Source organism: Chroicocephalus ridibundus, chromosome 2 (genome assembly GCF_963924245.1).
Source record: "Chroicocephalus ridibundus chromosome 2, bChrRid1.1, whole genome shotgun sequence".
Lineage (NCBI taxonomy): Eukaryota > Metazoa > Chordata > Aves > Charadriiformes > Laridae > Chroicocephalus > Chroicocephalus ridibundus.
Window position 1 is genome coordinate 146,223,140 of NC_086285.1, and position 11,427 is coordinate 146,234,566.

The 11,427-nt window shown below is 45.3% G+C and overlaps 1 protein-coding gene and 1 long non-coding RNA gene across 4 annotated transcripts in view; one reads left to right on the top strand and one right to left on the bottom strand.

Moving 5' to 3' along the window:
• The window catches only part of SNX31 (sorting nexin 31), a 31,717-nt gene extending 25,654 nt beyond the window's left edge, over positions 1–6,063 (bottom strand). The window contains exons 1-2 of one of the 3 annotated variants that reach the window (XM_063327274.1): positions 5,802–6,063; positions 5,644–5,718 (exon numbers count right to left, since the gene is read on the bottom strand). In XM_063327274.1, coding sequence (XP_063183344.1) covers positions 5,644–5,718; positions 5,802–5,864 — 138 coding nt within the window. In that variant the 5' untranslated portion in view covers positions 5,865–6,063. Of the gene's footprint in view, positions 1–5,643; positions 5,719–5,798 lie in introns of all 3 variants that reach the window. The other 2 variants (XM_063327273.1, XM_063327276.1) reach the window with 2 other exon arrangements.
• A 385-nt stretch (positions 6,064–6,448) lies between these two features.
• LOC134512163 (uncharacterized) lies at positions 6,449–9,662 on the top strand. The gene is made up of 3 exons (XR_010070055.1): positions 6,449–6,779; positions 6,906–7,135; positions 9,528–9,662. It is a non-coding gene; the product is annotated as an uncharacterized LOC134512163 (long non-coding RNA).
• The last annotated feature ends 1,765 nt before the right edge of the window (positions 9,663–11,427 follow it).

The following is an 11,427-nucleotide window of genomic DNA, read 5'->3' on the forward strand; positions in this document are numbered from 1 at the left end:
CAATTAGCGCCACTAAATGCTGTGAAAGATGACATTTTCCCTCAGGCCCCAGCTGCCCAAGTCTTTCACATGACTCCAGCAGCTGAAACTTGAAGAAAAAAAAAAATGTTACTGCTGCAAGAATTAGCAATACCTTTTTCTGCCTGTTGGCTAAAATGTTCTCACAGCTTCACTGTCCCTACATTGGCAACACACTGCTATTTCTAAGTTCTTGATTATTAGACATGCATGAATTGCTCCGACATACACAGCATAAAAGAGTTAGATAATACTGCATGCTCTGGTTTTATGTAAAGCTAACAGTAATAGCTAGTATAGAGTGCTTTTTATCTTCAAAGTCCTTCACATATGTGATCTTCCCTTAGAGACTGAAAAAACATTATCTCTGCTCTACAAGCAGGCAAACTGAGGAGATAAAACCCAAAATTTGCCAGAAGTCAGAAAGCCAGAGCCACAATGCCAACGAGGAGGTCCTCTCTCCTCCCTCTGCATTCAGGCTGAACCTCACCTACACAAAGCTGCGCCGTCTGTTATCATCAGTTTGCACAAGCAAAGACTCTGGCCTACTTTAAAAAATAATTAATTCATCTCAGTACCAGCTGCTTGGAAGCTTCTTGAAATACAATTGTGTGTCCTCAGGATTTGGGCTACCAAGAAGAGAAACTTCTCCCAGCCAATTAGACTTTTTCACATCTCAAAGAATTTAAGAAAAATGCCCATAAACTTATAGTGTGTATTTCTGTACAGTACTGAAAATCCACCAGACTATCAGCCACCAGCACGAAACTTCATTCTAGCCAAATGAAACTAGCCAATATTTGTCTTCACAAACCCAACAGCCTAGGCGAGGTTTTAAGTGCAAGTCAACAACATTGCACCTGGTGGTGTCAGGTGGTGCCAACTGCCTGCTGTCCTGCCAAGCCAACACCACTGTAAGAGATGGGTCCCCTACCCAAAATCTGCTTCTGACCATTTTTTTTTCCAGGCTCTGGGTTTGTTTCTGCAGCCTAAAGCTACTCCACAGTAGACACGTGTCTCAGCCCCAAGCCAGGGTGCCCTGTGAACTGCCATTTTGTCCTGACTAAACCTACTTGACCTGACAGGTACTTCCAAGCCGTCCAGCTCCACAAGCTGTCCAAGGGAAGGACTCCCATCCTGTGGCCTCTCTGCATGCCTGTCCAAGCAGCTTCTTTGCTGACACTATGTGCAGCTCCTGTCAACAACACACAGCAGCCACTTGGGCCAGTCCTGCCTCACAGCCCAGCACCAAGGCTAAGCACAGCTCCACTTCCAGCTCCCCACCCCAGAGGCAGCTTCACAAGCAAGTGTCAGGAAAGCCCACAGGAGACTGGATCATGAAAACAAGCTTAAACCTGACTGTGCTGTCAGCCCAGACAGGATGTTCCAACCTGGCGGGAGAGGTACTAATTCTTCCTCCAAGATTTCCACCTAAGAGAGACAGAGCAGCTTCCCTAAATATGACAGTTTTAAGCTCTAAATGCTAATGCTTCCAAGAAGGGGAGTAAAGACGCCTGCCATAGTTGGTACTGTTTCTTCTTCACCTTTCTGCAACAAATATTCTCCACCTTGGCAGGGGACATCATCAGTTTAAAGTGTAGTTGACCAGAATCAATCATCTCCTACTTAGTCTAATCCCATAGGTCTGCTTTTTGGTGTCAGGTTCCTGCCCATGCTGTCTAGACAAGCCATTTCACCTAGGGCCATGCTCCATCACAGGTGTGCAGATACCAAAGTCAGACAGAGCACCAGAAACAAAACTGCTAACCTGAAAAAAAATAGAGCAGCATTATAACTAGAAAGCTATTATGTATGGATTATATACAGAATGAACAGGCCTCTGGGCATTTCCTTCTCAGTCACCTGATTAAATGTTAAGAAGAAGAGGAGACACCATTCTAAGATTAAAAATGCTTAAACATGTTTCATGTGAATATTAAAATACAGGTATGCAGAAACTGTCCAAGCAATCAAAGGTATGAGACTATTCCGGTACGTGACTGTCTAAATGAAGTTTTAAAAAACATTTTCTATATTTAATTCCTTTTTACCAATTGTTTTATTGTGATTAACAGATTTTTTTAGAATTGTTTTCCCAACAGCTGTTTACACCAATCACAGACGCTGCTAACTGACTCAATAGAGGCTGACATCATGACCAGAATCCATCAGTGTTGCGTTTCACTCTTTACCCTACAGACGACATTTTCTATTTACTCCCTTCCTTGAAGTAAACCAGTGAATACCCCAAGAACTGCAAGAAATAATCTGTGCCTTTCAGTCCTACAACAGAACATAGATTTGTTATTATGATACTTCTTTAGAGAGGGACATGCTAAGCAGCTGCCAAACTGAAAAGCCAGATGTAAACATCACAATGGTGGAAACAAAGGACAGCCTGTGTCTTTAGCAACTGCTCAATTTTGAGGAAATCCAGTAACATTTTCAGTGCACAAACCACTGCCCAGGTAATCTCTAGCTCCACTCTAGAAGTTCCTGTCAGTTGTACATTTTTGCAAGAGAGACTTACCTCTCCATAAGCAGAATAAACACCCACAACTCTGGTCAGTGCGTGGTCCCCACAGAACTAAAGCCAGAGGAGAACACAGCTACAGTACAGAGCACTGCCTAACTGTTCTTGTATAAATCTAAGGCCAAAGCTTAGATCCTTAAAATGCACATCCATCTGCCATTGAGACTCCTACTGAAGCGGTTCAGTCATTTGCAGAGAATGGCTACATAAGTCTTAGTTCTGCAAGTGCAAACAATAAGGACTATTGCCCAAAGTATATGGCGTTCATCCCAAGCAAAGGGAGATTGGTCCTCCAGCTGTCCTTCTTTCTGCTAATACTTAATGTCTAAATACTCCAGACAAAGGCAGGAATGAAAACCAGATTTCCTACAATTAAATGCTCTAGCTCCTAAAAGAAGAGGCAAAAGGAGAGAAGGCAGAGCCACCTCTGGACCCTCTTACAGCCAACACAAAGCCCCATCTCCCAGAGGAAGGTCAAGGGAGTAAATCCTCAGATCAAGACAGGCACCTTCTAGCAATCCACAGCCAAGTACCTATCTCCACAAGAGGAGAAGGACTAAAGCTTCACTGCCCTCCTCAGTACTTCTGCCAGCCCTGCCTAAACAACTTCTAAGCAAGTTCTCTTTTAGGATATCATTCTTGCTTGTTCACACCTCCCTCTATACCATTTGCCTTGGGTACTCAGCTTCAGTTGCGAATCCCAATTGGAGGTAAGGCACCCAGAGGTAAGGAAATGTTCCTTAGTGTTAGTATACTTGCACCTCCCCATTCAACAGTGTATCCGAAGCCTCATATGCTCCGTTACGCTACATTGCCTACTACTAACTTCTGAACAGACGGTCATTTTGTAGAGAACAACTGGTCTAGGAGACGCAAGGAATGGAGTTTGGGAGTGTCAAACAACAGAAGAACTCTCAGAATATAAAATGATGGAGAGCAGGAAAATGCACAGCAACAGAAAAGGGGCAGGTAAGGCACAGCATCACAAACAAAAGTTATGTGTCCTGATTTTGTAACACAACTCAGGAGAGGAGCTAGTAGAGGTGGAATAGCAGTGTTTTAGAAATCACTACCCTGAAGGAGATCAGAGGCACAACTAGTCCAGCATCACATCCAACAGAGCCAGAAACAGATCCTCTGGAGCAGTGTTCAAGAAATACCGTCAAATATAATCATACAGAAATCTGTCCATGGGGAAGCTTATTTCTAATTCATGTCCTGCATCTATCACAGAATTGTTGGATCTGTGGGACTTTGTGGACACCATGTGTGATCTGGTCAAGAGGGTGAAATTACTGTATACTGGAATTTAAGACTTCTTGTATGTGTGCATTTTTCTGCCTTAACAGAGTATTTCAAGTAAAATAAACAGAACAGGATATAACAATTATAGATGAGCAACCTCACGTAAGTTCAGAGAAGACAACTAAGGGACAGCAGTGTAGCTGTAAGCTTCAAGACCAAATATGGCAGCTACCAACAGCAGGAATGAAGGAATTGAAAATAAAAATCAGATGATGAGTTGTAAAGCCCAGCAAGAGGCAAACAGTTACAGAGGATGCAGAGAAGGGAAAGATTTTGCTGAGGGCATTAATGAAGTTAAAGCCTCTTGAGCAAGAAACAGTAAGCCTTAAAGAAAAAGCAAGCAAATACATAAGCTGGTTTACGAGTTCAGATATATTATCCAAAATGCCCCATTAACTAAAGCAAAATATTACTGTGAGAGCCCCCACAGGGAAAAGAATTGCAGAGCTGGGGCACAAGAGCACACCTCAGCAAACACTGCTTCCCATGGCAGCCCTGCTGCTGACTCAGCTGCCTTTTAGCTGTGCTACTCCAACTGCTCGTGCAGTCACACAGAGTTGGGAAAGATTGGCTGATCCTCACACAGGGTTACGGGGCTGAAAAACTGCTCCAGAGTGGTGCTATCAATGCAACTGAGAGCACAGCAAGGAAGCTACCAAAAGGAGCATCTACCTAACCCACTACCACAAGAAGCATTCATCAAACAGGGCCCTAAAATAGCGTTGTCAAGGTAAATTAAGGTTGCTCAGCAGGGACGACAGTGTGCACCCAGACTGACAGAAGAGTTGGGAGAGATTTCACTTGGATCCAAAGACTGGCAAAGGTCAGAAAGATCAGGCTAGCCAAGAGAAAGCTGGCAGCCACCCTGCCTCCACAGAAAAGCTCAACATCACATGCTCCCTTTTATCTTTATAAGAAAACCAGAGGAATGCTAGAGGCTAAAGGGACAGAGGCAACTTGGACAAGAAACAAAACAAAAGCAGTGACATAAACAGGCAGATTCACCCTGAAATAATCCACTTTAGTTAGCTGGGGCCATGTATCATTCCCTGATGCCGTCTAATTCTTGGAATACTCCAAGACTGTGTTCCAGCTGTTTTGCAATTGCCTAGTAATTGCCTGCGTGTAAAGGGTCACTCCTGAGGTATGCACTTAGGCAATTTGGGCCAAAGGATCCAACACTCGATTAACCCCTGGCTTGTCCAAAAAAACCCTGCAATTTACCTGGACTGACCTCTGTACACTTTCTTGAGTTGTTCATAGGATTAATGACCCCAGTAAAGCAGTTGCACCTCTCTCCCAGAGGCCAAGGAAAAAAGGCACCTGGAAGCCACAGCTGCTGCTGCTTGGCCAACATTTCCCATTAAGCCAGCTTACCATACCCTTCTGCTACATCCCTTAGTGTGTTGGTTGTTTTTGGGTTTTGCTTTTTTTGGGTTTTTTTTTTTTTTTGGATTTGCCTCTCAGCTGCTGTCAGATTCAGCCTGCAAACACGGGCGCCCCTCCGACATCGCGGGGACCAGGCCGGGCGCCGGGCGGGAGGGCAGGGCACGGGTCGGGACAAGGCGCCTCCTCCCCGTGCTGTTAGCACGAAGGCAGGCTTTAATAACGCAGATTTGGGCAGAAACAACTCGCTACCCCCATTCCACGCTGGGCCTGTGAGGGCCAGGAGAGCCCCTCTGTCTCCGCAGCCCCTCACAGGGGACCGGCCTGGCTGCGGGGCCCGACGGCCGCCCGCACCCCGCCGGGCTGCCCCCCCGCCCCGCCACCCCCGGCCCGGCCCTCACCTGCGCATCCCAGCGGCGGAGCTGGCTGTACCGCGCCTTGCCGAGCAGGAAGCCCTCCAGGCACACCGAGTACAGCTGCAAGCACACCGCCGTCAGACCCGCGCCCGGCCCGCTCCCCGCCGGCCCCCGCCGCCCTCTCCCTGCCCCGCGCCCACCACGTAGCTCCCCCCGCGCCTCTCCCGCAGCTCCTCGGCGGCGGTGATACTGAAGTGCAGCTTCATGGCGAGACCGGGCCGGGCCGTCCCCTCACGGCAGCGGCGGGGCTGAGGGAAGGAGGGAGGCGCCGGGCGGTGCAGGTGGGCGCGGCGCCAGGGGGCGCTGTGGCGGGTACTGAGGCAGGAGCGTCCCTCAGGCGTAGTCGCCGCGGCGGCTTTTATTTGAAATTCCTCCAGAAAAGGGGCCTGTGCGGGGGTGGTCCTGTCTCGGAGGCCACGTTAGGGCGAGGGGCAGCGTAGGGGTGAAATTAAGCGCCAAGCGGCGCCCGCAGGGGGAGGGGTCTGTCTGGGAAGGGCCGCAGGGGTCACCCGGGGCACTGGGGAGCTGGTGCTGAGGAGGGAAGGAGGCACGAACAGTGTGGGGAAGGGGACTACTAAGTAATAACTCACTATGAAGTGATGGTAATTCGCTATTTTTCAAGGAACAACAACCAGGGACAATCTAGTGAAAGGGGTGCACAGCAGGTTTACAGGAAAAGAAAGTCCTTTTTTTTTTACACAGTGCCTTACTGAAGGTGAAATACGCTTAAAATGGCAAGCCTATCTCTGGTGTGGGACTTTTGTTTATCGCTAATTACCAGATAATAAAGATGAGTTACACTTGCTGTATTTCCTAGCTTCCTTTAAGATATTTCTGGTACCCCTGAGGGAAAGGTGCTGCGGGAGCTGGGCCTTCTTGTGTGAATGGATCCCTGTGGAAGTCCCTGTAGTCTTAACACAAAGCAGTGCTGCTGGAGATGTGAAATGAGTTCATCGGCATGGAAATAATGCAGCTGAAATGCCTCCCCCGCAAACGGGAGCCTGAAGTCAGCGCAGTACTCCGGCCTCACCAAAGGGCCCTTCGTCAGAGGAAGAAAATAATTTTGGGAGGGCTGTGATTCACTAACTGACCTGGGGAAAACCCCTTCCCAGCGGAGCAAGGTTTGTACGTATTTTTCAACACAGGATTAATTGTGGGAATTCTGGAGCAAACGGAGAAGAGTAAGTAAAACAACATTGTGTAACATGTTTGATAACTTGATTTGTTTTTCTTCTTCATCCGTGCAGCCAAATATAACCAGTCTGACGACTTCTGGAGCACCCATGTAACCTTTATAGCTCCCGGTGTCATGGCTGCCCTGTTGTACCTGGGAGATGAGGCACCTGCGCCACGGGGAGCTCCAGAAGTTTTCCGTCCCCTCCTGAGCAAGGCCCCTGTGTGCATCATTGTTTACATCCCAAGCCACTTTGCAAGTCCACATCTCTGCTGGTAACCTGGGAAGCAAGGAGGCTGCATGGTGAGTTTGATGGAAAAATGTGAGGTACAGGCAGACAGAGGAAAGATCTATGCTTTAGGCCATGGGCAGAAATTTTCCACTTCTGCTGTCATTCTAGGTTGGTGGTCTCTTTTCGTCTGCCTGAATCTGATTCCCATATGGAAAACTAGAGGAGGGGAAACTGAGCTACCTTTGGTGGAAAAATCTCTCTAACAGTTGCAAGAGACAGGATTAAGCAAGCTTCCACTTGCAGATGTGACAATGCGATGTTTGGGGCCCACTTTTGGAACTGTAATCTCTGTTTTATGTCATTTGCTGACTTCAAGTTTAACCTAGACCATGTGTAACCCAAGGTCGCAGTCACTGCAATGTGACGCAACCAGTTAGCCTGCCGAGGGCATAATTCTTGTTTTCTGAATGCTTAGATATCATATGGAACATTTAAAAGTGTGCTCAGAGCTATAAAAAGGTACATACCTCTGGACAGCTATAGCCAGCTGGAACATGACTTGATTAGGGATGTTTCTTTAGCAGGTTACGTGGGAAGTAGGGAGACTATTTGGCATAGATAAACTGCTCTTAGTACTTAATGTGTAACAGGCCCATTATGTTGGCCCAGCTTGTTATTTCCTTTTTTTCTTAATGGTTACATTCAATCCCAATACACCAAGTGAGAAATCTAGGTCTCAAATTATTTTTTGAAAATATTCTTCCTTTGTTCTTGTTGCCCAAGCCCTTCAAAGAGAACCACAGGTGCACCTTGTGGTCTCACCGTAGCTGAAAACGTTTGTTTCAAATTTGTATTCACTTCAAATGCCATCTCCTAAGGATTTGTAACCTGCCCGCTGCATTTTCATTTGGATACAGCTACTATCCATCATTATTGACCACATCCAACAGAAGGTTAGTGGGACTAAAAGCTTTCCTTTGCAGAGGTAGTCTTACCACATGAGCTCACAGTTGCCAAAGGAACAGCAGTTAGGCTGCTGGTGTGCTGAAATCTCTATCTACCTTGTTAAGGAACTATATCTTGGGGGTTTTTTGTGTGCTCCTCCTGGCTCGTTAATTGAGGAAAAACCTGTGAAGGTGGGAGGCAGTGAGCGAGGTGCTGACCTGTGGCTCAGAAGAGACAGGAACCCAAATGCAAATTGTCACCCGCTGGGAGTAAGGCATGCAAGGATTCCCCAGGTTTCAAGTCTTCACAGGAGAATAGGGAGGTCCTAGACTTGCCTCCTTCGCTAGCAGTTGAGCTGCAGATCCTCTTTAAGTCAGCATGTTGCCATTGCCACTCTGTCAGAGAAGACCTGCAGCATTTCCACACCAGACCTTGCAGCCTTCCTGTGGCTTTTCATTGCAAAGGTGGTGTGAAGCTCTTAGTATCACTTGCCATGATGTTAATGATCTAATGGGACATAGGATGTGGTATTTCTCTTTGTAAGGGAAGGACTAGTTGATCAAAGGGAAAACGGGAAGGAGGCAAGGGAAACAGGGCAGTTTAATTCAAAGTACCCACTTACATCATAAAAAGTAATCTGAGAGAAGAACCAAGATATTTTTGAGTAGCCTCTAATTCCAGTAAATCCAGGCCTGTGATGGATTTACTCAGGAGGCATTTCTAACCTCGAATTGCTCCTCTGGGACAACTCATGTACATGGGAAGCTATGAAGAATTCACTAGTAGTTTAAACTACTCCAGCAGGGAGTGAAAATGTTTCTTGTGTTCAGGGAGCAACTCCAATGGAAGGATCAATCCCAGAAATGGAGCTTCCTACTTAATCCCAAGTAGGATTGCCAAAACTGCCATGCTACATACCTGAAACATGTAACTATGAAAGCCTAGTGAATTGTGGTCCCAAGGACAGGACTGTGGCACTCTCTAGCATGTCAGTTTCGACCACAATTCCTGGACTTACTGAGGATAAATATAAATCCTGGCTGTTTTTTGGGGAGGTTGTTTTTGCAGTTATTCTAAGCAGAAATATGTCTAAGACACAGAATTCTTTTTGCCAAGAATCCTAATCCAAAATGGCAAGTAGCTGTTTTTCAACATCCAGTTGTCCATAGCAATCATTAACAATGCTCCTGAGAAATGTATTTAGCTGGAAGGACTGAAGATATAATTTATTTATTTATTTATTCAAGGGTAGACACCTAATTAGTGTAAATTGGCAACTGTAATGACATTGCCTGACTCAGGAACATCTTGATTTCTACCACCTTGCTCCCTCTTCCCCCAACACCCAGTGAAATCCAAATTTCCTGGACTTCTGCAGAGCAGTGAAGAGAATGCATGCAATCCAGATTACCTCTGCACCAAACCTTTGATTTAGTTGCCCATAAAGCCACATTCTGCTTGGCAAAGTGGATCGTGAATATAGTACCATTCATTCATTCAAATCACCATTCATTTCAGGAGCAGGCTTTTGGCTGCTGCTAAACTCTGAAGCGTTTGCTGTGGTTAGAACGGAAGACAGGGGAGGACTGAAGGAATGAAATACCAGAGAATCCAGCAAAATCAGCTTATCACTGGGTGGCTGCAGGGCAGTGGAGGATCAGCGTAAGCCTCTGACACACGCTAGAGGGAACATGTGGCAGAAGGAAGTGACTGCCAGTTAGACTGCCTATTAACACACGGGAACAATTTTCTACCTCTATTGAATAAATTGATTTTTCTGTGTGGTGCATTGTTTTACAGCAGTACTCTAAAGATACATTGATAGAGGTACTAACACACACATTGTTTGCTATCTCTAAGATTTAAAAAAAAAAAACAAACAAGCAACAAACAGAAGACATTGATTAACTAGGCTTCTGCGGTATACAGTGGGGAATTACCATGTAATTAAGAGTGGGAAGAAATAAACCCAACCAACCCAGGGTTTTGTTTTCTTAAGCTGTCATGATCGCCTCAGCAGAATTGCCTCACTGTTTCCTTTCACCACAAAAATTAACCTAGTATTTCAGGCTGGTACAGATGCTAGTGCTTGACACACCCACATAAGCCTTATACAAAGCAGGAAGAACCCCTCTTTTCCTCCTTTTTCAGTTTCCCTGCATGCAAGAGGTTAAGTCACTTGCACATTCTTACAAAACATAAAAATTAGCTTTGTTAACTCCAGCAGACTCTCCAAAGACCCATTACCTCTTATCTGGGGAAAAAAGCAGAAGTAAGGTGACCTCTTGTTTTCCTGTTAGGGCCCTAAAACTCCTGCAAATAGTTAGGTCTTTATATTATCCTTTAGACCTTAAAGGTATTAAACCTTTAATGTCATCTGATTCATCAACATTTCTGTTATGGTGCTAATTATTTTAAGGTCTTTAAAACTGCCTCCAAAGCTTTAATGTTTTTCTAGTTGACATTACATAAAGTTAAGCTTGTACATTCAACCTCTTATCGTGTACATATCTTGTTTGAATCACCTCCTGTAAGAATTTTTGAAATTGGGTGGTAAGTCCTACATAATTGTACACTCAAGCAAGATTGCAAATTAAAGGCTAACCTAGTCTGCTCTCCAACAAGACTGAACATAAGAATTGTACAAGCTTAACCTAATGCTTTTATAGCAAAGTGAGAGATTTTAAATAGGATTCATTTATGGCCTACCAGTTTCACCTCTCTATGCTAGGCTTATTTCTCAAATTCACTTAACAGAAAAAATATGAAGATCTTTGGACAAGGGGAAAAATAAGGCCACTCTTGAATTGTCTTTTGTGGGACTTCAGAAAGCATACTATAGGGATTTAAGACTGCAACAACAGGTTCAGAGAACACTGGCATTCCCCCCATACAGCATGGATTTCAGAGAGCCTTCCAGAAAGAACTCACTAACCCCTTCCTGTGATTCTGTAGGAATTGTATCCTTTAAATACAGCAATTAGAGCCCAATGGATTGCGTTCCTCCATGACGAGCAGATCTTCAATCCTTTCCCCCATCCCAGCCTGCCAGGTTTTTCTTCTCCGCAAAAGGAGGACATGCCATCTTCACTGCTTCCTTTCTCTCCCTGCATTATCAATTTTGATTAAGCAGCTTACAGAGCCAATTATGGGCTAAACTGGGTAGAAAATGCCTCTCATATTCTGCAAGTCTGCAGAAAATACTCCCCTAAAGGAAGGAGGCAAAAAAGCAAGGCAGCAACTGCAGGATAACCCATCTGTAGATGGACAACTTCAATGTATCTGCTAACTTACACAGTGCAAGTTTGTTTTACAACAAAAGCTCTTGTTACTCTGTCTCTCTTGATTATGCATTTAACAGTTTTCATCCTGCAAAACTCTCAGCCTCAGTAAGGACCTGTAGCAAATTACACAGCTG